The sequence below is a fragment of the Phascolarctos cinereus genome, unplaced genomic scaffold (assembly GCF_003287225.1).
Source record: "Phascolarctos cinereus isolate Bilbo 61053 unplaced genomic scaffold, phaCin_HiC Scaffold_7;HRSCAF=346, whole genome shotgun sequence".
NCBI classification, from domain to species: Eukaryota; Metazoa; Chordata; class Mammalia; order Diprotodontia; family Phascolarctidae; genus Phascolarctos; species Phascolarctos cinereus.
The window spans coordinates 93,354,889-93,380,466 of NW_027556180.1; the positions used below are offsets into that span (position 1 = coordinate 93,354,889).

Here is a 25,578-nt window from a genome sequence, read left to right on the forward strand (position 1 = left end):
ATATTCCATTTTCCAAAGGATTGCAAAAGTTAATATTGGCAGGAGATAACTGGCTCTGGTGTGGTGTGTATAATGTTGCTAATTTATGAAGTGGGACCATGAGTCATACATATCCGTGTGTGTGTGTGTGTGTGTGTGTGTGTGTGTGTGTGTGTGTGTGTACACTCTGAGAAGTGACCATAAGTCACGTGCTTAGAGGAATTTCTCTCATAGGGAAATTCCCATTGAATACTATAAAAAGCCTCCATAGACCTTCTCCTAAACATTGCCTACTCCAACAAAGAGGGCAAGATGAAGGCCAAAGGTCTAGCTCTCTTGCTAGCCTTCCTGCACCTGCAGACCACCCCCATCACTGCACACCTGCGCTCTGAGGTAAGAAGAATCCTTGAATCCTAACCTTGTGTCTTCTCATCTACTCTAATGCCTTTCCTTTTCCTCTCCAAGCATCTCAATAATTGTTCATATTTGCCTTGTCTTATGGACTTGCAGAATAATTTTGACCCCTTTTGCTTGTAGTGAAGCCCCCATAAAAGATCATAATTTCTCCTCACTAACAATTATAGAAAAAGGTGTCATGTCTCAGCTCCTCAGCTGGATCACAAGCAATTTGGGGGCAGAATTTATTCATGTCTTAGGCACTGCTCGAAAGTGACCCCAATAGAAAGTAGATGCAAAGACCCCCTTAAAGTCCCCTCAGAGTAGAATAAAGTAGAATAACATCACCCTTGCTATGCATGATAACATCTCGTCTATACTACCATTTGTTTTCCTTTGGATTACACTATCATTAATTGATAATAATAATAATAATAATAGTTGATATTTATATAGTGCTTTAAAATTAGCAAACTTTTAAAGTTTTCAGAGTGCTTTATGATCATTATCGCTTTTGAACCTCAAAACAATCTTGTAGAAGTAGGCATTATAGGTATCCATATCTCCATTTGTACAAAGGAAGAAACTGAGGTGCAGAGATTATCTGACCCGCTAACTCTGGGGTCATGTAATGGACGAAAGGATGTATTTCTGAAAGCATATTTTGATTGAAATTCATCACTTTATCAGTTTCTATAGAGTTAGTTGCATTTAAAACTTTGTAAACTCACTTTCTTAGAGGGTTGGGGTAGTGCAAGGGGACACAGTGAGATCCTAGTTCTCCTTTTAGGGATATAGTAAGGTAGAGGAAAAGAAAGGATAAAGGACAAGAACAAGAACTTCTTATTGACTTGAACTCTCCATGAGTACTGGGTCTTTCTGTAGGAGCTCGGTGCTGGTACATCTCCATTGGTTTAAAGTCATTGAACCTGGAGAGGAATCACACAATCACAGATTTCAGAGCATGCTATGTAGTCCAACTCACATAGACAGCTAATAGGTGCTCATCTAACTTCTCCTTAAAGACATCCTTAGAGAGGGTAGCCACCCCCTCTCAAGGCAGCCCATTCCCTTTTGGGACCTCCACTTATTAGAAGGTTATTCCTGACATCAGCCCAAGTTTTCCTCTTTGCAACTTCCAGCTCCTAGTGCTGCCTTCTGGGGCCAAACAGAGCAAATATAATATCTTTAAGACCGTTTTCATGTCCTTGAGTCTTTTTTTTCTTATTGGGGAGAATTCAATGGATGAATATAATGGTTGATCTTACTGTCTCTGTATCTGGTCCTCTGGTATGTTTCTAATGGAGCTTAGAAAAATTTACCCTATGAATGTAACAGTAGTAAATTTTCTCTTCAAGTACTTTTCATAGTTGAAGAACAGTTACCCATGTCTACCTATTGTATGGGTCTCACTGGAGGGGGGTGTGTGGAGAAAAGCCAATGGGGCAGTAACAGGTTTTTCATCCCCAAGATCTTGAGACTTAGAATTGAAAGGGACCTTAGAAATCATCTAGTCTGGGCTTCTTATTTTATAGACATGATAATTGAAGTTAGAGGAATGAAATGACTTATTTAAAATCAGGTAGCAAATAGCAGAGCTGGATTTAGAACTCATTTCTTCTGACATCCAGATTCAGTGATGTGAAAACAATACATGCTGTTCCTTGAGTAGATAAGTGGTTCTTAACCTGGGGTCCCTGAGCTTGTTTTATTTTATGAATATAAAATATTGTTCTGAGAAGAGGTTCAAAAGTTTTGCCATGCTGGGTCCAAAACATGCAAAAGGTTAAGAATCCAGGTTAGATTACATTCTTGCAGAAATGAAGGAATGAATGGAATTCTTTGTATATTAAGTATTACTAAAACATCTGTGTTAATAAACCATGGTTTGGAAGGACTCAAGATCTCTTTGTGCATCTTTGTATTGTTCTAGGGAGTATACATAGGATTGGTGGTGGTTATTTTTTAAAAGGACCATTTTCTTTAGCCAGCATACAGGCTAAAAGTGCAAGCATAATAAACAAGGCAATAACTCTTAGTAGCCCAAGCTCAGATTCAAGCTCTTCTTTAATACATATCCTTAAAATATTTTTGGATATGATTAGCATTCATTGCTGTTTTTTCTCCTGTAGGGGAAAGTGAACATGAATCATTCATCAGCTTTCTTCACCAGCCAATCAGACATCAGCATTTGGGTCAGACACGAGTCAGCTCCCTTAGCTAGATAGAAGTGGGTCAGGATGCAGAGGAATCCAAAATGCTGATTGGTTGCTGAGGAGATGTCAAGGAGATAATGATTTGAATGTAGATAAGAAATTGCAGTTCCATCGTGCTTAGAGTTTTTAATTTTCTTTCTAGTTTATTTATCTCTCTCTGATAAATCAGTATCAGAGACTCCTGATACATGATCCTGTCATCTGGCTGCAAAGTATTCTGCAAAGTATATCTTTGGGCATCCCCCAACTATTCTTTGTTAAGGACTAGATGTCATTCCTATTAAAAACACAGTTTTCCTAAGCCATCAGACTGGGTTCTTACAATTTGCCTTGGACTTTCAAGTCTGATGAGCCCTTTGAAAGTACTAGTAAACCTTGTGCCTTTACATTATCATTGGTTAGGTGTCAAACATAGTGTTCCCTAGACTTTAAAGATGCCTAGTGTTTCCATCCATCCATTTATCTATTCATTCAATTATTCAATACCTTGATCTTTGCAGGTGTCTAGGCCCTGTTTTTAATCAGAGTAGTTTGCAACCTGAAATTAAAAAAAATGTATCTTAGGACCATTTCCTAGGGAGCTCAAGGTAATTTACATTCCCTGGAACTCATCCTACAGAATTAGGGCAGCTATTATTGTCTTCATTTTGTACATGGGGAAACAGATACAGAGAGGCTAAATGGTTGATTTAACATAACCATTGATGTAGATGGAACTAGACAACAGGTATCCAATGCATAGATTATAAATGTACATCTGGGAGGGACCCCAGAGGCCACCTAGAACAATGTTCTGATTTTAGAGTTGAGGAAAATGAGATGGAGGGAAGTTAAGGGACTTGTCCAAGGTCACACAGATTGGTTAGTAAACATCAGAAGTAGGATGTGAACCCATGTCTTCCATCTACAGAACTTGGCCTCTTTCCACTGTACCACACTGTCTGCTCTATCTTGTGTAATTTGGCAGTAGGTTATGCTACATTTTTCAAGAATTTTGGAATATTTGTAATGCAGTGACCCTAATTCTCCCTTTTGCCCTTGGGAAGGGGGCAAATCACCTGCCTTTCCAAATGCAGAAGGGAAGGAGATCATTCCTTCAACTTCTAGCTCAGCTTTTCCATTCAAGTGAGTTTCATACACTAGCCATAGAGAGCAAGCGATTACCATTAACATCATCAGCTTTGAACTTGAAGGGCAGTGATATATCTCCTGGGAGACACTGATCAAATTTATGGGCCACTTTGTAGTCAGCACAGCATGATGGACTGATGACAAGCCCAAAGACAGAGCTGGAAAGCTGACTGTACTAGGCAGGAGATGCTAGGTAAACGTTCTATTTTCATGCCTTTCAGGTCTGCTTCAATAGTATAGTCATTAGACAGCAGTTCCTAGATGTTTGTCTTGAGTCTTCTTGATGTCTACAGTTTTTTCTTTTTGTGAGTTGAAAGGACTTCCCAGAGAAGGGAAAGTACAGTCTAACACCTCATTGCTCAGTTAATTAACCTCCCCTGGTCAAAATATATCTGAAGTTTTCTTTCCTCCCCCCTTTTTTATTTTTTGGGGAATTATTATAATGATGTCATTTCTTCAAAATCCCTTGCCACATTACTCCCCACTGCTAAAGTATTAGTGTCTTTGAACTTGAGTCTTTCTTCCAAGCTTCCACAGATAATACGACGCTGGCGCCAAGGGTATATGGCTTGTCTGCCAAGTTTCTACTCTTTCAGGATCATAGGATCCTGCATGGATGAGGGTCTTATGAGTTGAGTCATATGGAGCAGATCCACTCTTCCTATGGATGGGATGGGGGAGATGATTCTCAACAGCAGCTCATTTTTCCTGGCCCTCCCCCAGCAGAAACGGGCTTTTCTTTCAACGCCCACAACCCTATTATAGTGGTCATAGAATGGAGACTGAGTCTAATGTTACACTTTTAGCTAAAATACACTAGATAATGCATTTTCTTTTATGCTTACCTCAGAAACCTGGAGGGGTAGAATTTTAAAAAAATGTTTTTTCAATTTCTGGGAAGCTGAATTGGCCCAGAGGCCCTGATGGACTAAGTCTAGTTTATAGGGTCATCTAGTTCTAGCTTGTTCGAGGGTCTCAGTGGTTGGTGGAAATAGAACACATAGAGCGTGTAATCACAGCTGTAAACAGCTGACCTCCTGAGACTTGAGCTGTGGGGAGCAGGTCCTTTCAAACTTTGCAGTCCACTGCTGTTCAGACTCTCAAAGAGGCCATTCAGGCCATTCAGAGCCCCGAGCTCTGAGTAAAAGCGCCTGTTGACTCAAGCAGATGAAATCATTGCAAAGGTCCAAGGAGTGCTCAGGTCAGAGGCAGGGTTTCTACGACTGACTTTGTGTGGTTGGTAATCATGTTGGTGATAGCAGTCAAAATGTTAATTGGGGCTCAAAAGAGGACATTTCATTGAAAAATGTGCAGCGGCAATTAAGTATTAACCGAGATGTCTTGAGGAAACTATATGTATTTTAAAATTAGTTTTCTGTAAACAGGTTTCCCTCAGATTCACACACACTCTACCGTTTTTTGTAGATAAATAAATGGCTGGCTCAGTTCTCCTTCATCCTTTTAGAAGGGGTGCTAGCTGAGCATTTTTCCAGGTTGTGTAGGAGATGGAAACCTAGTCTGTGTTCTCCACCTCTGTCTTTCACTGCAAGATGTGGAGGCCAGGAAGGTAGGGGCAGAGTTGGTGAAGTGTGAAGGAAATACAAGACCCATATTCACAAAGGACACAAGCAAATAGAACCATTGGGATTTTGTCTCCAGGATGTCAGGACCAATATGAACATTAACAATCACTTAGTGTGAGCTCCTTATTTGACAGATAAGGAAATTGGGACCTAAGGAAATGAAGTGACTTGTTTGAGATCATATAGCAAGTAATTTGTAGAACTGACCTTAACAACCCATGACTCCTGACTTTCAACCTGTGCAAGTTAAATACCTTTTTTTCTTCTTCGCAAACATTGAGGAGTTTAAATTGACCTTGGAAAAACAACCTCTTATATAACTCTACAACTTATTTGCCTGGCTTGTTAAAGATGCTTACACTTCACTGTCCCTGGGATTTGGGGGTCAGACAACCAAGAGGTAATCATGTAGCTACTTGTATGTATGCATTTTATTTTTGAGAAACAGATATAATTAGAAGTATGGGAGCTCCAGGAAACTTGTAGCTAATGGGAATGGGTCTAAATAGGAGCTATTTCCTTCTTGCCAAGGTAGCAATGGACTGGCTGGGGAATGATTTTACTAAGATGGGAAGAAAATGTCCTATTCAATTGGGTGGGAGAAGTTTAAGGTAGGTTTTGGTCATAGCATTAAAAAATTTAAGCTCCAAGGGACCTTAGAGGTTATTTAGAGTCCAGTGCTTCTTAAACTGTGTGTCATGACCCCCATGGAATTGTACAACTGAATGTGAGGGTCAGGAAAAACCTGGCAACAGTACAAGGTTTCTGAACACGCAATGACCAAAAATTAATTCAAAATAAAACGTGTAACGAATCTGAAGTGTTTCTGACAGTGCTTGTATCACCCAACTTCACTGCAGCCTTGGTTCTGAACACATGACATGCACATTTTGCCCTGCACTTGCTGTCATGCCATGCAATGCCAATGAATGTTGCCAGAAACACTTCGGCTCAGATTGGAGATTGTATGTTATGATTGCAGCGTTTTTACTGAACATACACAAATGTTAAATGAATTTTGGCTTGGGATTAAGAAAGAATTTCCAATGATTTCTGAAATAGCCCTAAACATATCTTTGCCATTTTGTGCTACATATTTATGCAAAGCAGCATTCTCAGCATTGACAATTATAAAATCAAAATGTCAATCAACTCTGAAAAACATGGAAGATGCTCTATGTCCTGCAGTATCAAATATTCCACCAAGATTTAATTCTTTATGTAAAAATAAGCAAGCACATCCATCTCACTAGTATGGAAACTTGCCTTCAACTTTAATAAATGGTAAAATTATATATATATATATATATATATACATATATATATATATATATATGTATATATACCAAAGAATTGTTTTAAAATAAGTTTCTTTATGATTTAGTATCAGTAAATGTTTGGTTTGTATACCTATTTTATACACCTATGTACCTGAGGTAGCATAAAAATTTCTTAGGTGAAAAGGGATCGTGGGTAGAAAAAGTTTAAGAAGCCCTGATTGAGACCAATCTTCCCATTTTACAAATGAAGACATGGAGTCCCAGAGAAATTAAATGATTTGCCCAGGTACACAATTGGTAAAGAGCAGAGTCAGGACTCAAACCCGAATCCATTGTTCTTTCCTCTACACTGTGATAGTGACTGAACTAACCCATTTGGGTCAGTTGTGATACTGGATGGGGAGGAAGCATCCTGATTTTCCTTCTCTGGGGTAGAGGAGGAGGATTTTCTCCAGTGTTTCCCAGAGTGCATAAGGGCCATAGATTTAGAATTGTAAGGGATGTAAGTGATGTCTGTCATTTTATAAGTGAGGGAAACTGACCCTGAGGGATGATGTGACTTGTCTGAGGGTGCACTGGGGATCAATAACAGAGATGGGTATCAATTTTAAGGGTCCCCAAAAACTCTGGCTTGAGGGCTTTCAGGTCCTCTGACTGCAAATTCACTTCTTCAAACAAATGCTATGCCACTTTTTTAGTACAGGCTATTGATTTAAAAAAAAAATTCTCTATCCCCTAAACTTGGCTCGTAGCTTATGTCGATATATAGCTCTCACTTTTGAAAATGAAGTAGCTATTACATTCTTTTCTAATCCTATTCATTTATGTATTTAACTTCACTTGTCTGCCTCTCTCTGAGTGTTCTATTCATAAATGAGGGTCTGTCATTCAGTTTGACAGTGACAGCTTTTCTGAACTGTATGTGTTGAATTTGTTTTTCTAGCTGTTCTCCAATTTCAACGGCTCGGTGGATGACCATGGAATTTGCACCTGCTCCGTGGTCCTGCCAGACACATCCTTTCCTGCTCAGAAGGTGGAAAACTTGGAAATCACAGTTAGTGTTCTCACAGAGAAATTTGAAAAAGAACTGACTAAAGTAAGCACCTACTTTCCCACCTCCCAAGATAGTATTCATCCCTTATGCTAAAATAAATGAACCTAGACTGGGTGATGGTCCACATATTTTACAACTTAACATTTTCTTCTTACATCTAGGTGAGAACATGGGGCCATGTTTGTGACATATGGTAATGTTGGTGTAGAGTGGGTATGCAGAGTGTCTATTGGGTTCTCATTTTTGCTTTTAGAGAATGAAAAATGCAGGCAGTAGCTTTTAATACTTGAAGGATTTGTAATTTCAAACAATATATGATTTTGCAATATGTAATTTCGCTTGACTCTACTGATGTGAAGTGGAAGTTCCTCCCTATCTTAGTAGATAGTTTTTGTGAGTTGCTATGGTTGAACATTTTTTGATCTGATGGGCCAAGGTGGTGATGAATCTCATGCTTTGCTAACCTGGTTAGACTCACACAATTTGAGAGCTAGAAGGGACCTCAATGGCCATCCACTCCAGTCCATCAATAAAAGAAACCCTCACTACAATATCATTGACAAGTGGTTATCTTGCCTCTTCCTGAAGACCTTCAAGGAAGGCAAACCTATCACTTTTGGAAGTGCCCCATTTCACTTCTGGGTAACTCAAATTGCTAGGAAGTTTTTTCCTGACCTTAAGCTAAATTTGCTTTTCTTTTTTTTTTTTGCAGTGTCTACCCACTGCTCCAAGCTCTGTCCTCTGGGGATAAACTGAACTAGTCTAATCCCTCTTCTGAATGACAACTCATCAAATACTCAAGAACACTACCATGTTCTCCTTTCTGCCCCCATCTCCAGTTTTATCTTCTCCAAAGAGGATAGATACTTCCAGTTACTCCAATCATGGTTTTTTTTCACCTGATAATGGGTTCAGGGACTCAAGTCCTCAAATTAAAGATAGCCAATACTATGCTAGAACACACACACATGCACATTTATAATTTTCTTTTTTTGCTTGATAGGACTTGACAGAGCTTATACTCTGTTGGAAGCCTTCAAGAACACAGGGTCACCTCTATGCTATGATGAAGCACTGGAGGATGACTTTAGTGCACAGTAGGTCTATAAAAAAAGTAGAAACTAGATATGTCATGTATAAATGTTCACTTTGTAAAATCACTTGGTTCATATATTTCAAGAAACATTATGCTTCTTTCCCAGGATTTTATTTTCCTTCTCCATCCTTCATTATTATTTTTATATTTTTCCTTACCATCTTGATTTTGTTATCATTTCTTTTCATTCCTTTTTCTTTTTCATCTCTCCTTTCTTTTCTTTGTCTCTCTTCCCTTATGTTTTTCTCCACCTCTTCTTCCCTTTGTCTTTTCTCCAGCCTTTTTTACCTTCCTCCCTCCTTAATTTCTCCTCTTTTTCTTCTCTTTCTGCTTTCTCTTTCCCTTTTCTTTTTCATTTTGTCTTTGTATCCATTCCTTATTCTCTTTTATTCTTGCTTCCTTTCCTTTACTCCAAAGTTAGTCCTCTTCTTTCTATCTCTTCTTTTTCCCTTTCCATGCCATTTCTTTTTTCTTCACTACTTTTCTTACACTTCCCCTTTTTCTCTGGGTATTGGTTTCTAGCCATAAATTGCCTCAGTGGAAGCATTGGTGCATTCGACCAGATAAACTAAGCTCTTGGAGGAACTAAGAGAACACTGCTCTGGGAATTTGAAGCACAGCTTTGCCCTATTGACCAACGGAACCTTCTTAGCCTCGTGACTCTCTATACTGTGCTTCAGGGATGACATACTCTTCTCTGACTAACTGAGCACAGGAGGGATAGAAGGGAGAAATCCAAAAGGGAATAAGGCAAAAGATAATTTGAAGTTGACTGATGTAAAGCGACAGAGTGTGCCGATTTTGGCATCTCCAACTGTGTTGTCCAAGTTTAAAAGCCAATTAGAAAAGACTTCCATATACATCATCAATGAAGACTCAGCAATAAGGTGCTTACATTTTGTATTACCATTTTATCCAACTATTAATTTATGACCATCTTGTGGTTTTATTGCAAGATTCAAAATAAGTTTTCCTGGCAATTTTAAGCTCAACTGCCTCAATTTCAAACATAGTTATCCTTTAAAATAAAATTATTGTGAGGATGAGACCCTGCTTTCAACTCAAATTGGTAGATAAATATTCCAAGTTTAAATGAGGTGTCCAAGAAATGTGTTTGACTGCTCCAGGAGCCAAGCTTCTTAAGAAATAAAATGTCCTTGAATTAATCAGCAGGAAAGGCACAGCACTAAATTATAAATTCTAGCCATTAATATTCATAACCCTATTCTAGCATAATCAAGAGTAGATAAGAAGTTATGCATAAAAACATAACAAGTGGAGGAGAATCCTAGGTAGAGATCTTTTCAGTTAAAATCATTTGCTTTGAAATAAGGGGAGCTAATGATTTACATGTCTTCACTTGCCGGCAGGAATGTGAAGGACAGTTTGAAATCTGCATGCTGCTTAAGGGGGAATGTGTAACTTGGCAGATCCATGAATATGGGACATTTAATTCCCAGTCTGTAAGTCAGGGCAGGCAGCAGCTGCCTTGTTAATAATTGGCAGGGAAGGAAAGTAAAGTAGGTGGGAAAACTCTCAGGTCTGAACAACACTTGTGCATTGGGAGAAAAATTCTCGAGCGGGTCTTGATGGAACCATACTTCTGGGTGTCCAGGCAAATGGGTGGCTAAGAGAGACTCTGATGTGTTGTGATAACAACCATAACTTGTGATTGTGCACTTGAAGGAAAGAAATAAGCATTTATTAAGCACTAAGTGTTTGCTACATTGTAAGTGTCATCTCACTTGATAATCACAACAACAACCCTGGTAGGTTATTGTTACATCATGTCTGATTCTTCTTGACCCCATGGACCATACTGTCCAAGAGGTTTTCTTGGCAAGGTTACTGGAGTGATTTGTCATCTCCTTTTCTTAACATTTATATAGCAATTACTATGTGCTAGGCACTGTGCTAAGTGCCCTACAATTATTATCTCATTTGATACTCACAACAACCCTGGGAGGTAGGGGCTATTATTATCCCCATCCTACAGATGAGGAAACTGAAACAAGCAGAGGTTGAGTGACTTGACCAAGGTCACACAGCCGGGAACCGTCTGAGGCTGGATTTGAAATCAGGTCTTCCTGACTCCAGACCTAGCACTCCATCCACTGTGTCACCTAGCAGCCTCTATTGCATTTTATGTTTCAAAGCTCATTCTTATCTACCATCTCATTTGATCCTTATCACAATAGGTGTGTATCTCTCTGTCTATCTATCATCTATCTATCTATCTATCTATCTATCTATCTATCTATCTATCTTTCTATCTGTCTGTCTGTCTGTCTATCTATCATCTATCTGTCTGTCTGTCTGTCTATCTATCTATGTATCTATCTGGCAAGGCAGGTATTATGATACCCCTTTTACAGATTTGCAAACAGGTCTCAGAAGTTAAATGACTTGCTCAAAGTTACATGTCAGCTTACTGGCTCAGTTAAAACTGGAATCCAGGTTTCTCAACTCCTACTCAGTGCTATTTCTGCTGTACCAGACTGCCTTGTCAAAAGCCATTGACAAATTATTCTTTTGTAGTCTCAAGCAGGCACATGGCCTATCAGTAGTACCTTCAGAACTACAGAATGCAACCCCCTTAGCCTAGCATGTGGGGCCTCGTGTAATTTGACTCTAATCCACCTTCCCAGACTTTGGTTCCATACTCTTCTTCAAAAACATTGTTCCAGTCAATACAGACAGCTAGATGTTTGCCAACCTTGTTACTCCATCCCCTAGGGAACATTCCCAATTCTCAAGCTGTTCCATATGCCTAGAAACTGGTGAGTATCTCTTGTGGACTGGGTGTGCCCAGGTTATAGTGACGCACCCTGGAAGGGGACTAATTATCATTGGCCCTTCCTCTCCCCCCAGGGGTGTGCTGGGGTTGGGGATGGGCTCTATGCACAACTGTGCCTGTACTCTTCATCTCCTCACTTTTGTTGAAGGCTTACCTCTCATACTAGCTTCTTTTCAGTATCTTTCCCTCCTCCCTTCTATGATCTGTTTATATGATGTCCCACCCTTGTTTTTAATTCTCCCTCTGCATTTTTTTTGTTATTATATATATTTTTTGTGGGCATGTTGTATTCCTCTGAGTAGAATATAAATTCTTTGAGGGTAGGGATTTTCTTTCTTTCTTTCTTTCTTTCTTTCTTTCTTTCTTTCTTTCTTTCTTTCTTTCTTTCTTTCTTTCTTTCTCTTTCTTTCTCTCTTTCTCCTCTCTCTCTCTCTCTCTCTCTCTCTCTTTCTCTCTCTATTTCTTTCTTTCTTTCTTTCTTTCTTTCTTTCTTTCTTTCTTTCTTTCTCTCTTTCTTTCTCTCTTTCTTTCTCTCTTTCTTTCTCTCTTTCTTCCTCTCTCTCTCTCTCTCTATTTCTTTCTTTCTTTCTTTCTTTCTTTCTTTCTTTCTTTCTTTCTTTCTTTCTCTCTTCTCTCTCTCTTTCTCTCTCTCTTTCTCTCTCTCTTTCTCTCTCTTTCTCTCTCTCTTTCTCTCTCTCTTCTCTCTCTCTTTCTCTCTCTCTTTCTCTCTCTCTTTCTCTCTCTCTTTCTCTCTCTCTTCTCTCTCTCTTTCTCTCTCTCTTTCTCTCTCTCTTTCTCCTCTCTTTCTCTCTCTCTTTCTCTCTCTCTTTCTTTCTCTCTTCTTTCTCTTCTTTCTTTCTTTCTTTCTTCTTTCTTTCTTTCTTTTCTTTCTTTCTTTCTTTCTTTCTTTCTTTCTTTCTTTCTTTCTTTCTTTCTTTCTTTCTTTCTTTCTTTCTTTTTCTTTTTTATTCCTGGCACCTAGCATATAACTTTGCAAGTAATAGGGGCTTAATTGGATTATAAGATCATAGATTTAGATATGTTAGATACCCAAGTGGTCATCTAGTTCAATCTCTTCACTTTATAGATGAGGACACTGAATCACAGAGAGTTTAAATGACATCTCCAACGTCACCCATATAGTTTAGTAGCAAGGCCAGAATTTGAACCCAGTGCTTTCTGACACCATATTCTTTGCCCTTTCTACTAAACCAATGTATATTGAATTGAATTGAATAGAATACATCCACTAGTTTAGGGTCACCAGCATGGGAGGGAAGGCAGCTTTGTGTGTATATGTGTATGTGTGTGTGTGTGTATACCACAGAAAAATACTTTATACTTGTTTCCAGTGTTAGTTTCATGGTCTTTTTTTTTCTTTTCTTTTTAGGGGAAGGGAATAAGTTTACTGGGCCTGGAGTCAGGAGGATCTGAGTTCAAATTCTGCCCCAGTCACTTAATACCTGTGTTATTTTATAATCTTTTCTGAGCCTCAATTTCCTCATCTTTAAATGAACAGGTTGGACTCTGAGGCCTTGAAAGTCCCTTCTAGGGACATGAATCCATGATAATGTAGTTGTCAATGTATGGGGCTGGAAACTTAAGGGTTATGAGTTCTAATTCTCACTGCTTCTGATAGGGGGTTAGTTCATGGGTAAATTTCTTAATCTGAATCATTTGCTGTAGGTGTCTCCCTCCATTTAGGGACTTCCTTAGATAACAAAAAATCACTAATTGCCCATTGAATGCAGAGCACTTTACAGGCATGGGGTTGATTTTTATTTTATTTTTTTAAACCAAACCTATGATTTCACTGGTGTAAGGAATTCCCAATGAAGAAAAGTCTTCTATTAAAGCAGATTGGTAAGCATTCTGGAAATAGGAATCTTAAAAGTTGCCTAGAGCACTGGTAAGTTAAATGATTTGCCTAGGATCACCTACGGTATGTGTTGGAATCTAGACTTGAACCTAGGTTTTTCTGACTCAGATTCTTGTTTTCCATCTACTGCCATAGTGGATAGAAAGAAGGACTTGGAGTTAGGAAGACTTGAGTTTCAATTATGCCCACCCTTCTCCCCTCATTAGCTACGTGACCTTCAGTAATCACTTAACCACCATCTGCCTCAGTTTCCTCATCTATAATATGAAGAAAATAATAGCACCCACTTCACAAAGTTGTTATGAGGTTTGTTTAAACATGAAAATTTGCAAGTGTTGTTTAATACATGTAATGTTCTTTGTAAACTTTAAAAAATATGTGAATGTTAGTTATTACAAAGAGGAAATTATATGCTGGTCTTCTTTATCTGATCAATTCAATATACATTTTTCTCTTTTTATTCAGTTTTTACTTTTGATAAATCTTTTGTATTTAAATCACTTCCATTTTGAATAGCCCATCCCACCCCCTAACCAGCAAGCCATCCCTTATAACAAAAAAGAGAAAAAAAGAAAGAAAAAAGGAAAAAAACCAATTTGGCAAGAACTAACGTATATATTAGCCAAGTTCAACAGTACATACAATGGTGAACACTAATAGTCACCTGACTTTGCAAAAGAAGGAAAGGGATCTTTTTTCTCATTTCCAACTGGGGAGAGGCTTTGACACACATTCATTAAGTGGTACTATATTCAAGGTGCTGTGCTATTCCTTGGAGGTACAAAGACCAAATTAATAGCAAACCTTGCCCTCAACAAACTTATATTCTATGGGGAACAGGCCAGTTTGGCTGGAATCTAGAGTACATGAAGAGAAGTTTATGAAATAAGTCTGGGAAAGTAGACAAGAGCCAGACTAGAAAGGTCTATAAATAAGCTGAGGAATTTGTATTCAAAGAAGCAATAAGGAGTCACCAAATTTCAGACCTCTTTTAGAATAATTTTAGCTACTGTGTAGAAGATGGATTGGAAGAAGGAAACACTGAAAACAGAGATACCAATAGAGAGGCTATTACAATAGTCCCTAAGAGGTGATGAACAACTGAACTAGTGTGGCATCTAAGAGTGTGGAGAGAAAGGGGATAGATGCAAGTGATATAGTCATGGCAGAAGTGATAAGACTTGGCAGCTTAGTAGAATTACTGAGTGTGCGAGAGGGAAAATATATGATGACTCCAAGGTTATGAACCTTGGTGACTGGAGGGAAGATGGTAGACAACAGAAAGAAGAAATATGGAGGAACAGTAAGTTTTGGGGGGGAAAAAGTTCCATTTTGGATATGTTGAATTTGGGATGCTTACAGGACATTCAGCTCGAGCTGATGAGTAGACATTTGGGGATACAGGGCTGAATAGATTAAAAAACAGTGGATCTGATGTTTATATAGTTCTTAACAACCCAATTAGCTTCTAGCCTGGTTGACCTAATTGACTTTACTGTTTAAGATAACAAAAAAAATGAATCTTAAATCTTAAAAATACATAGGCATTTCCATAGTCTTTGGTTTGGAGAAGCCTATGAAAACACAAACAAGACTAGTTTTTTAGCTCAATAGACAACAGCATGCTAATTATAGAAATAGAACAAGGGCACAGTCCTAGTAAGGAATGGAAGAAATTAGTTTCCATTCTTAGAGTCCATTAACAGAGCAGGAAGGATATAACATAAATAAAGGGAAGCCCTGAGGGGCATGCTATTGACCTGAATCCCAAACAGAATCACAGAGATATAGAACTGGAAGGGATTAGAGATAGTCAATGTAATACAGTGACTGAGTGCTAGATTTGCTACCAGGAAGGCCTGTGTTTGAATCCTGCCCAAGACATCATCTGTGTGACCCAGGGCAAGTACCTTAATTTCTCTGAGCTGTCTTTAATTTCCTTGTTAGGGGTTTGGATTTGAGTACCTCTAAGATTCTTTCCCTTCTAGGTCTAAATCTACTGATTCATAGATTTAGGTTTGGAAAGGAAGTTAGAGGTCCTTAAGTCCATCTTCCCCTCATTTTATAAAAGAGGAAAGTGAAGCCTGGAGATGCTAAGAGATTTGTCCAAATTCATAGAGCTGTTAAGTGTCAGAACCAGGATTCTAAGCCAGTAGTCTTTCTACCACATTATGGGTTCTGTCTAGTTCAACTGCTTCATTTTGCAGGTGAAGAAACAGACCCAGATAAGCAATGACACATATGTACTTTGTGACAGAGTCAGTATTCAAACCAAGGTTGCCTGATTCCCAGGCCAATGCTCCTCATGCCTCCCACAAAATAATTGTCTCATGTAAACCCATAATGATAGGATTTTAGTGATGAGGAGGGAATGAAGGGTGTCAGACAAAAGGTATTTTTAGTGACCAATTTGGATTGGGCACCATACCTGGGCTAGTTGAGATTGCTCTATCCAAATGGCCTTCACCAGTCTTTTTTTTTTTGGGGCAATTGGGGTCAAGTGACTTGCCCAGGGTCACACAGCTAGTGAGTATCAAGTGTTTGGTCTGGGTCTGGATTTGAACTCAGGTCCTCCTGACTTCAGGGCCAGTGCTCTATCCGCTGCGCCACCTAGCTGCCCCTCACCAGTCCTTTTGATCTATGTCTTGCCACTGAACTCTAATGACTTTGGAGGAGAGAGTGAGGCTGAGGACTTTAAAAGTGCATAGCTCTGCCTCACTTAACTCCAATTCCCTTGCAAGTCAAGATATCATCCTCCTGATGTCATTAGTCCTCTTCAAGAAGAAAGAATGAACAACAGTACCTAGCCTTTAATTATTGAATGAGGATTGCCTCAGCAAACTGATACCTGGGAAAGACCTTTGATTAAAAAGACCAAGGTCTCCCACCAAATCTGTGGCAATCGCCAGTCATCTTGACTATGTCTTGCCACTGGCCTCCATTGACTCTTGAGGAGAGAGTGAGGCTGATGATTTTGCACAGCTCTGCCTCACTTAAATCCAATTCCCTTGCAGGTCAAGATATCCCCTTCCTGATGTCATTGGTCCTTTTTTCAAATGAAGGACAAACAATAGCACCCAAATGGCCCTGGCTGCTGATGTCTCTCCTTTGTATCTCTCTCACAAATCAGTAGGATGAAGCGGAGGGCTTATGCTGATAATCATTTAAATCATAGAGAAAGATCACATGTGAAATAATTTTGCCAGGTCTAGGAACTTCACATCCTCCTCCCACAATTCCCATTGTCTTAAGCCTTTCAGTTTGGTCAAAACATCATTGAATTAAATGTCACCTACAGGGACTAGACCAAAGATCTGTTTTTTTTCTTTTAAGGTCTTTCCACTAAGGATTTCATCCATTTAAAAAAATGAAATCAGAGAGTCCCTTCGTTTTGAGGCAGGTAAAGGCAAAACTATCCTACTTTCTTGTAGGAAGCATGGTACAGAGGACACACTTGGACTCTCCAGTCCACTCTGCAAGAGCTGCATTTCATTGAGCAGATATGGTGGCTAGCTTCCTCTTTTGCAGAACAACAGCTGCACTGAGTCACCAAAATGTTCAAGGAAAGCTGAGAAATATTTTGTTTGTTCCAAGAGCTAACAAGACCAAAAGCCAATAAGCAGATTCATTTCCAAAGCTTGCATTCTTGCAAAGTTTTGGCTCACTATTCTTGACAATATGTGAGTCTGTGCCCGGTTTTCATGGAAATAGAAACTCAGTCATCTTGTACATGTGTATGTGCTTCTGATAGAATCTTAAGAGGTTTCAGGCAATTAAAAAAAAAACTCCATGTACCCACCTAAATGTCACCATTGTTGCTTAGGTTTGTCAAATTCAATGATGAGATATTTGGTGACAGTGAGCATCAGTAGCCTGGAGAAATATAGTAGCAGTGTTAGAGGCTGCTTTTTCCACTTTTATTCCCTGCCTAATTTGCCTTTAGCCTAGGTTTTTTCCAGTTTGTGGTCTATGAGTCTAGTCAAATTTACATGGCTGATTTAAGTGGGAAGGCTGAAATGACAGAGACACAAGACTGCCTTTGGGCTAAAAATCGAAGAATCTTAGATTTAGAAGAGACCACAGTGGTTATTTAATCCAGCTCCTACCTGAAACACAACCTCTTTCATATCACGGACCCTTTTGGAAGTACGGTGAAGCCTACAGATCTCTTTGCAGAACACTATTTCGAAATGCATGCAGCAAAATACATAGGAAATTATACTGAATGTGACTATTAGAAAAATTCACAGATGCCATGCTAAGAATTCTTGCTCTATAGCATCCCTGTCAAATGACTGTTCAACCTTTGCTTGCAGAATTCCAGTGATGGTAAACTCACTATCTCTCAAAGCATCCCATTTTTTTAGTCAGCTTCACTTGTTAGGGAATTTTTCTTATATTGGCCTTAATATTGTTCAGTCTCTGCAATTTCCACCAATTCCTCTTTGGTTCTTCCCTTTGAAGCCAAGCAGGACAGGTCTATATTTTTTTAATGGAAGCCCTTCGAGTCTTTGAATAATATTATTACTGTCCACCCCTCCCCTAGCTCCAAGTCTTCTCAAATCTAAGTAGAGCTAGTTCTTTCCACCAATTCTTGTACGACCTAATGTCCAGTCATCTCAACGTCCTATTCATGCTTCCTTTATCTTGATGCTTTCTAGTTGAACAGCCTTCTTCTTAAAATGTAGTGCCAAGAATTGAATACTGTTTCAGATGTTATTTGACCAGGTCCAAGCATGGTGGAGCTGTTTCTGCTACCTCATTTACTCTATGCTATGAATGTCCCTTCCCTTTGTCCTTTCCTCTAAGGTTTCACTAACTAAGAAAGTATCAGGCAAATCTCAAAGTTCTACCCATGAAAGGTCCAGTGGCACATAGTCACAGGTAGCATTGTAAGAGGCAGTGTGGGGTGATAGATGAAGAGCTAGCTTCAGTTCCAGAGAAACCTGGATTTAGGTATCCTACACACTGGCTATGTGACCCTGGGCAAATCACTCAACCTCAGAGCCATAGACAGTTCTCTAAGACTGTAAGTTGCAAGGAAGGTGATAATCTGTACTGGTAGAGGGAGTTTCCTCACTAGAAGTTCTCTGTGCCAATGAAATCACAGTTCTGACCCTCTGCTCCTAAAGGGTTATATCACTGCTTTTTTATTTCTTACCCTACTATCATGTTATTATGATCATATTAATAAAAATATGTGGCAGAGAGGTGAAGCAGTGGATAGAATGCTGAGCCTTAAGTCAGGACGATTCATCGTCCTCAATTCAAATCTAGCCTCAGACACTTAGTAGCTCTGTGACTCTCAGTAAGTCACTTAACCCTGGTTGCCTCAGTTTCCTCATCTGTAAAACAAGCTGGAAAGGGAAATGGCAAATCACTCCAGCATCTTTGCCAAGAAAACTACAAATGGGGTCACTGTCAGTCATGACTGAAATGACTGAAAAACAACAAATTAATAAAATCTATATTACTCATATTAATCTTGCATCCATTAAAATTTGTAGATAATTTTGCATTAACTACTCTCTGGTCAGCTATTCTTGTGATTTGGTGGTGGTGGGGAGGATCTGTCATTAAATTAATCTAGACACTGCGTTCTAACTTCATGACATTAATGCAGTCTGCCCTCAGTGTATCATTAAAGCAATAGGAGAAAAAAAGTAAAGCCAGTAACTTTTAATAAGCAAGTTCTTTAAAAAGCCATGACATTTCCTTGAGAGATTACACACAGAAAGAACCGCCAACTGTGTTTATTGAAATATCCATTTGGAGATTCCAATTACATACTAAATATGCTGAGGGAATTTTGGGAAATATTTTAACTTAATGATCAGACATTCAAATATATGCAACAAATGTGTAATTTGAAGGTCTGATTGCAATAATCAGTTCTTGGAATAAATGTAGGTGCATTTAATGAAATGTGCAGCTTTGCTGTTGTACATACACTTACATAGTGCATGTTAAGTTGATGCTTCCTGTAGACCTCAGTAGCATTGAGATATCTATGTTCTCATTGAGGTGGGTTGGGGTGGACTGGTATAAGTACCCTCTCCACTTATGCAGTTGCAATTCCTTTGTGCCTTATTATATTACACAATTCTTGTCCGTGATTTTTCAAAAATTCACATAAGTTCTACTACAATGGCTTATCATGGTGTGGAGGTGACCATGGATTTTCCACATCTATGCCAGAGTAATGTAAGCTCTGGTAGATCCAATAAGCTAGAAATGCTTCTAATAGACTAAGTCTACTGTCTGAGCACCAGTTTAACTAAGTACAGAGAATCCCATGGCTAGCTTTTTGGTCAAGGGTATCCAATACCCAGATGGCTGCTTAAAAGCACTGCTGAAAAGTCTAGGTGCTCGAGGTTGACCTCTGTAGAGCAGCCAAAAATGAAAATCAAGTCACTCCATTTTCCCTACCATCAGAACCGAGAGTGTGGGGATAGTATGTACCAACCACTGGCTTCCCTGATGCTCTTATTTGTTGTTTGAGAACTATATGTCTTCATGCATCACTGGAGATGATGATGTTTACCAAACATGAAATGAAAGGTCACACTGTTTTCAACCAGTCCAGTTGGTGGACTAGTTAAAATCCTCAAATACATGCTTTTATTTAACTTCTTTACAGGAAAATCACCTCTATATTTGTTGGCTGTTTGATGGGAACCTAATCTCATCCAGGAAGACTAGGGTATTTGCAATCACGTTATCACTGATCTGGATTCTTTTCCACCCTTCAGGTGAAGGAGTATACCAAAATGATGCAGTTATTTGAACAGAGACTCCTAAACCTAAGCATCAAAATTCGGGTCATGGAAGAGACCAGCATTTCTTACAATAAACTGGACTTTGAGTTGCTTAAATTAGAAGTGAGTGAAATGCAAAAACTGGTCATAGAATTGAAATCCAGTTTTGTTGGAAGCAATGTCATCATTGACCAACTGGAGCTGGAGGTGAGTGGTTCACTATTCTCTTTTGAATTATTTACTACAAAAAAATGAAATGTGATTTTTTTCTTGTGTCACAGTTACATATTTGCACAATTGGTATTTATTTCCATTGCTATCTTGCAAAGGAAACTGATCAAATACATTATCTAGAATTATGTATTGAATCCTCTTTGAAAACCATGATTAGGTAAAGAAATAGGATTGTCATACCCTGTGGTTGCTGTAGTGAGTGCTATGTGACTCAGGACTCTTTATTTCACACCATTTGGGCCTAAAAATACTGTCCTGGCCTTTTTCCACCCCCGTCCCTGCAGGTAGAAACCCTATATATTCTTCAAGTCCCAGATCAAATGCTATCTCCTCTATGAATGCTTACAGATATTCAGTCTGGAAATGAACTCTTACTCTTACATGCTTCTGTGGGACTTCAGAATAAATTTCTGGAGACAGGCAATGATGTCTTAATTCATATCTTAATTGATTTTTGTCTCCCCTATAGTGCCTAGTAAGTAGTATCTGTACCAAAATTTGTCCAATAAATGAATGAATTGATCAATGAACTCCCACCTGGTACAGGATAGTTCTTTTAACATGTTTTTGAATAGCATGTCCATTTCCTCATTTCATTTGCATCTTATTCTTGCTTTGTTGCCAAATTCTATTTCCTGTTCTTACTCAACTCTACTTGAATGCATCTCATACTTTTGCCAAGGTTGTTACCCTGAGCTATGGCCCAGCTTAAGTCCCAAGAGCTTCCTGGCTATACTATTTCCTATTCATGGTTCATTAGTTAGTCCACCTGATGCCCTAAGTTCTCACATAATTTCAAAAAAAAAGAATACTATCCCTATTGAATAGAAACATGACAGAGACTACATGGATCCTGACTCTGGAAGCTTTTTGTCTATTTGAATTGAATGTGAGGTTGATCACATGAATCAAACATTGACTAGTGGGGAAATGGGAAGATGATTGGACATAAAAATGACCTTCATCCTTTCTGAGTTCTAGTTTTCTCATTTGCAAAATGGGGCTAATAGGACCTGCCTTAAAAACACACAGTTTGTTGTGGGGACTGAATGAGAGAACGTTTGTAAAGATACCTTAAATACTACAAAACACTAGGCATTAGCAGTTTGTTTTATTATTAATAATATCATTGGTTGTTGTTATTATGATAGTTACAACAGGGTTTCAGAATAAAATTGCTTTTCCATCTTCTTTAGAGTGGGCATGGCCAAATATATTTGGACCATTCAATATCATGACAAATCAAACACCTGAGGCCTTCTCTAGTCTGCATTCAAATCTCTAACTTGGCTTCGAAACACTTTTGTTTATTGAGTGGTGTTTGCTAGAGAAGTGAAATGCAGAATAGCTACATCTGGATTTTTTTTAATGTGGCTTTGGCTCTTGGATTCTTTTGTAACTTTTCACTCCATCATTTTAAGTAATACCTGGAGAGTTCATTGGTAAAGCCACTTCTGGTCTTTGAATACAGACTATCGTACTGTTTTATAGTCTAATAATGGATATTAACCAACACATTAATAAAAGCATCACCAATGGAAAAATTCACAATTCTTAACATACATTTTTGAACTTGAAGTGTTCAAAGGGCCTTAACATTCATTAGAAATATAATTATAAGATAGAATGAATAAGCACGAGTTTATAGGGACATGTTATTAGAAATGGACTTTAATGGACATGTGTAGATGTTCTGAAAGAGGTTGCAGTCTATTATTAAAGCTGTTAAAATCTTTGCCATTTTCTTCTTGTCACACACATCTGCCTGAAATCTGACAGGCATTCACGCTAACCCATAAAACGTAGTTTTCCAAATGAAACCATTCACAAGCCCTCTGGTGTATTCTCTAGCAATGTTTCACTAAATGACAAATTCATCCCCTGAATGTTTATGAAAGAAATTGCACAATAATATAAAGTCACTCTGAATTTTTATTTCCTCAGATCAGGAATATTACTCTCCTGGTACAGGAGTTGGAGTCACTAGACAAAAACAATATCCTTGCAATCCGTCGGGAAATTGTGGCCCTGAAGAATAGACTGAAAGAGTGTGAAGAGTTTAGAGGTCAAAACAATACAGATTTCTTTATCCCACCCGGTAAGCATTCTTTGATTTACCACTTGGGCAGGGTCAAAGAGGTGAGGAAACTGGGGAGAATGTGGAGGTTTTTTGACGCATAAGAAGCAGGAAGACAAAAAAAAATATGTAATTATAGCTCTGCCAAAGTACTCAAACACCTTGGTGGATTGCATTCTTGATGCAGGAAGGCGGGATAACTGGGTTGCTGAAGACAAAGAGGGATAGGATTTCACCTTCTTGCGGTGCTCCCTACAGGGGTTTGTTCTCATTATTTTAAATCTCCTTTCCACATAGTTCTACATAATACACACCTAGGAGCTCTTCTGTGAAAGGTGCCAACACATTGGATTGGTTTTATTTTTTTCAGTTCACTACAACACACATTTATTAAGCTCCTTTTGTAGCATGAAAGGCACTGTGCAGTTTACTGGGGTTAGAAACATAACAACACAATAGTTTCTGTCCTCAGGGAGCTTATGTTCTGTTGAGTAAGGGAGATGCAACACACATGGAGAAAAATAAATAAAGATTATTGGGAGATAGTACTAACAACTAGGAATGCCTCCAGAAGGAGGTGGCAATTTAGTCCTTCAAGAAGGATTGAGCCTTGGAGGAAGATAAGGAATCTTAGAAAAGGAGACGAGGAGGGAGTACATTCTGGGCACTGTGGATGGCTTGGCTGAATTTTTTAAGTTAATTAATTGATTTGTTATCAATTTTCAACATTCACTTTTATAAGATTTTGAGTTCCAAATTTTACCCCCTCTCTCCCTTCCTCCCACCTCAGACAACATGCAATCCGATATAGGTTATACATGTACAATCATATTAAACATATTTCCATATTAGTCACATTGTGAAAGAAGAATCAGAACAAAAGTGAAAAACTATGAGAAATAAAAAACCAAAAAACAACAAAAAAAGAGAAAATAGTGTGGATAGCATTTTCCATTGGATGAATTCTTGGAGGTAGGAGATAAGATACTGAATTTGAGAAACACATAACAATTTAGCCTGGCTGGAACATAGAGTGTGTGAATGTAAAATAGTGTGGAATTAAGCTGGAAAGGTAGGGTGAAGTCAGATTTTGGAGGGTCTTAATTGCCAGGCCAAGGAGTTTGCATTGTTCCAATATAGCAGAAGGGACCTCATAGGCCACCCACTTGAAATCATCCATAAAAGTGTCTCTGTACCCATAAGTGGTCATCCGTCCTTTGCTTAAAAACCTCAAGGCAGGATGATCTCTGCTTCCCAAGGTTGCCTATTCTACTTTTGGATGCCTCCAATTTAAAAAGAATTTCCCCCCCTTATGCTAAATATTTATTTTCAACTTTACAGCTTCCACCCATTGTCTTCTGGGGCCAAGCAAAATAAGACAATATGGAAACACTGAAGGATTTTGAGCAGGGGAATGCCATGTTCAAATTTGTGCTTTAGGGAGATTTTTTTTTGGCAGCTGAATGGAAGTTGAATTGGAAATGGGAGAGTTTGGAAGCAGAGAGATCAATTAGGAAGCATACATCCCAGCTTATGTTTGGCTCTTGAATTTGATAAAAATGAATCCATATTGACATTGTTGCTGAGAGAGAGAAAGACTAATAGACAAGGACTATTAGAAAAGGGATCACCATGGAAGTAACAAATTTAGGCATAAAATGTTGCCTACTTCTAAGCATCCTCTATTAAGGATAATGTCATAAGCCGTAGGTCTTGAGGATTAAATTAGCTTCTTAGGGAATTAGCATCTTCTCAGAGCTGAGCCAAGGCACCTTTTGTCTTGTTCCAGGACTTCTTTCTTCATCATATTATATAAATTCTGATGACCTCTAAGTTCTAGTTCATGGCTCTGAGACTCATAACTTCCTTGGTATCTAAGCCTGACTGGCTCCTTGGATTCAGAGATGTGCTATACCTGGTCATTGATACCCTTCTACCTTTTCTCTATCACTGCCATCAAAACTTGGTATCTACTTTTTTCCACCCCCTTTTCCCACTACCTCTCTGATTTTACTATTACCACATACTAGACTATAAGAATGCATTTAATAGAGTTTCTTCAAAGAGTAAAAGAATTATGTACATAAATATCATGAGTAGAATTGAATGACAGATAGTTGACAGTGCCTGTAAAAGAAGCCAAGGAAGATTGGTCCTAGTCAGAACACATTTGGAGTATTGCTTTTAGTTCCAGGAACCACTGTTTAAAGAATGCCATTGGTATTTGGAACATGTCTGAAAAAGCATAACCAGAATGGCAAGGGGACTGGAGACAATGCCCTGTGAGGATCAATTGAAGGAAATGGACATATATAGCTTAGAGAAGAGAAAATCTGGGAGTAGGTAGAAGGGCATGATTACTGCCTTCAAACTTTTGACGGGCTGTCACCTGGAAGAGAGATTAAACTCAGTCTGCTTGTCCCCAGAAGGCAGAAGTAGGAGTAATGGCCAGAAGTTGCAAAGAGACAAATCTTGGCTCTAATGTTAAGAGAAAAAAATCTTAACAGGTAGAGCTGTAAAAAAATGGAATGGCCTGCCTCCATGGATAGTAAGATCTCCATCACTGGAGGTCTTCAATCAGAGGCTGCATGATCACTTGTCAGAATGTCATTGAGGCAATGACTGCTTAAGTCCAGGTTGGACCAGATGGCTTCTAATTGCCCTTTTCACTTGGATTGGGATTCTGTGATTCGTGCCTGAGACTATTGCAATAGCTTCCTTACTAGGCTAATTATGTCCTGATGGACATGATATCAGCAGAGCTCAGCTTCCTGGGCCACAGCAATCCCTCAAATCCACCACTAAGGCCTTAGGAAATCACAATTTTTTTTTTGGTCCATCTGAATTTCATTTTTTATTAGATTTTTTTAAAAAATGGCTGTTTTAAATTCAGCTAGTATGAACTGAACCAAATCACTCACTTGGAATACCCTCCCCTTGTGTTTCTGCTCATTGAAACCTATTCATCCTTTAAAGCTCAGCATAAATCCAATCGCCCTCATGACCACCCCAGCTGAAATATCTCTGACCCTTCTGAATTCCTAACTTTTTTTATTTGTACCACTCATAAGACACTTACTATTAAGTGACCTGATTGT

At 38.7% G+C, this 25,578-nt stretch overlaps 1 protein-coding gene across 1 annotated transcript in view; it reads left to right on the forward strand.

The window, feature by feature from the left end:
- Window positions 1–264: 264 nt before the first annotated feature.
- The window catches only part of OLFM4 (olfactomedin 4), a 38,555-nt gene continuing 13,241 nt past the window's right edge, over window positions 265–25,578 (forward strand). The window contains exons 1-4 of the mRNA XM_020977031.2: window positions 265–372; window positions 7,529–7,681; window positions 20,164–20,376; window positions 22,348–22,501. Coding sequence (XP_020832690.1) covers window positions 292–372; window positions 7,529–7,681; window positions 20,164–20,376; window positions 22,348–22,501 — 601 coding nt within the window. The 5' untranslated portion in view covers window positions 265–291. The remainder of the gene's footprint in view (window positions 373–7,528; window positions 7,682–20,163; window positions 20,377–22,347; window positions 22,502–25,578) is intronic.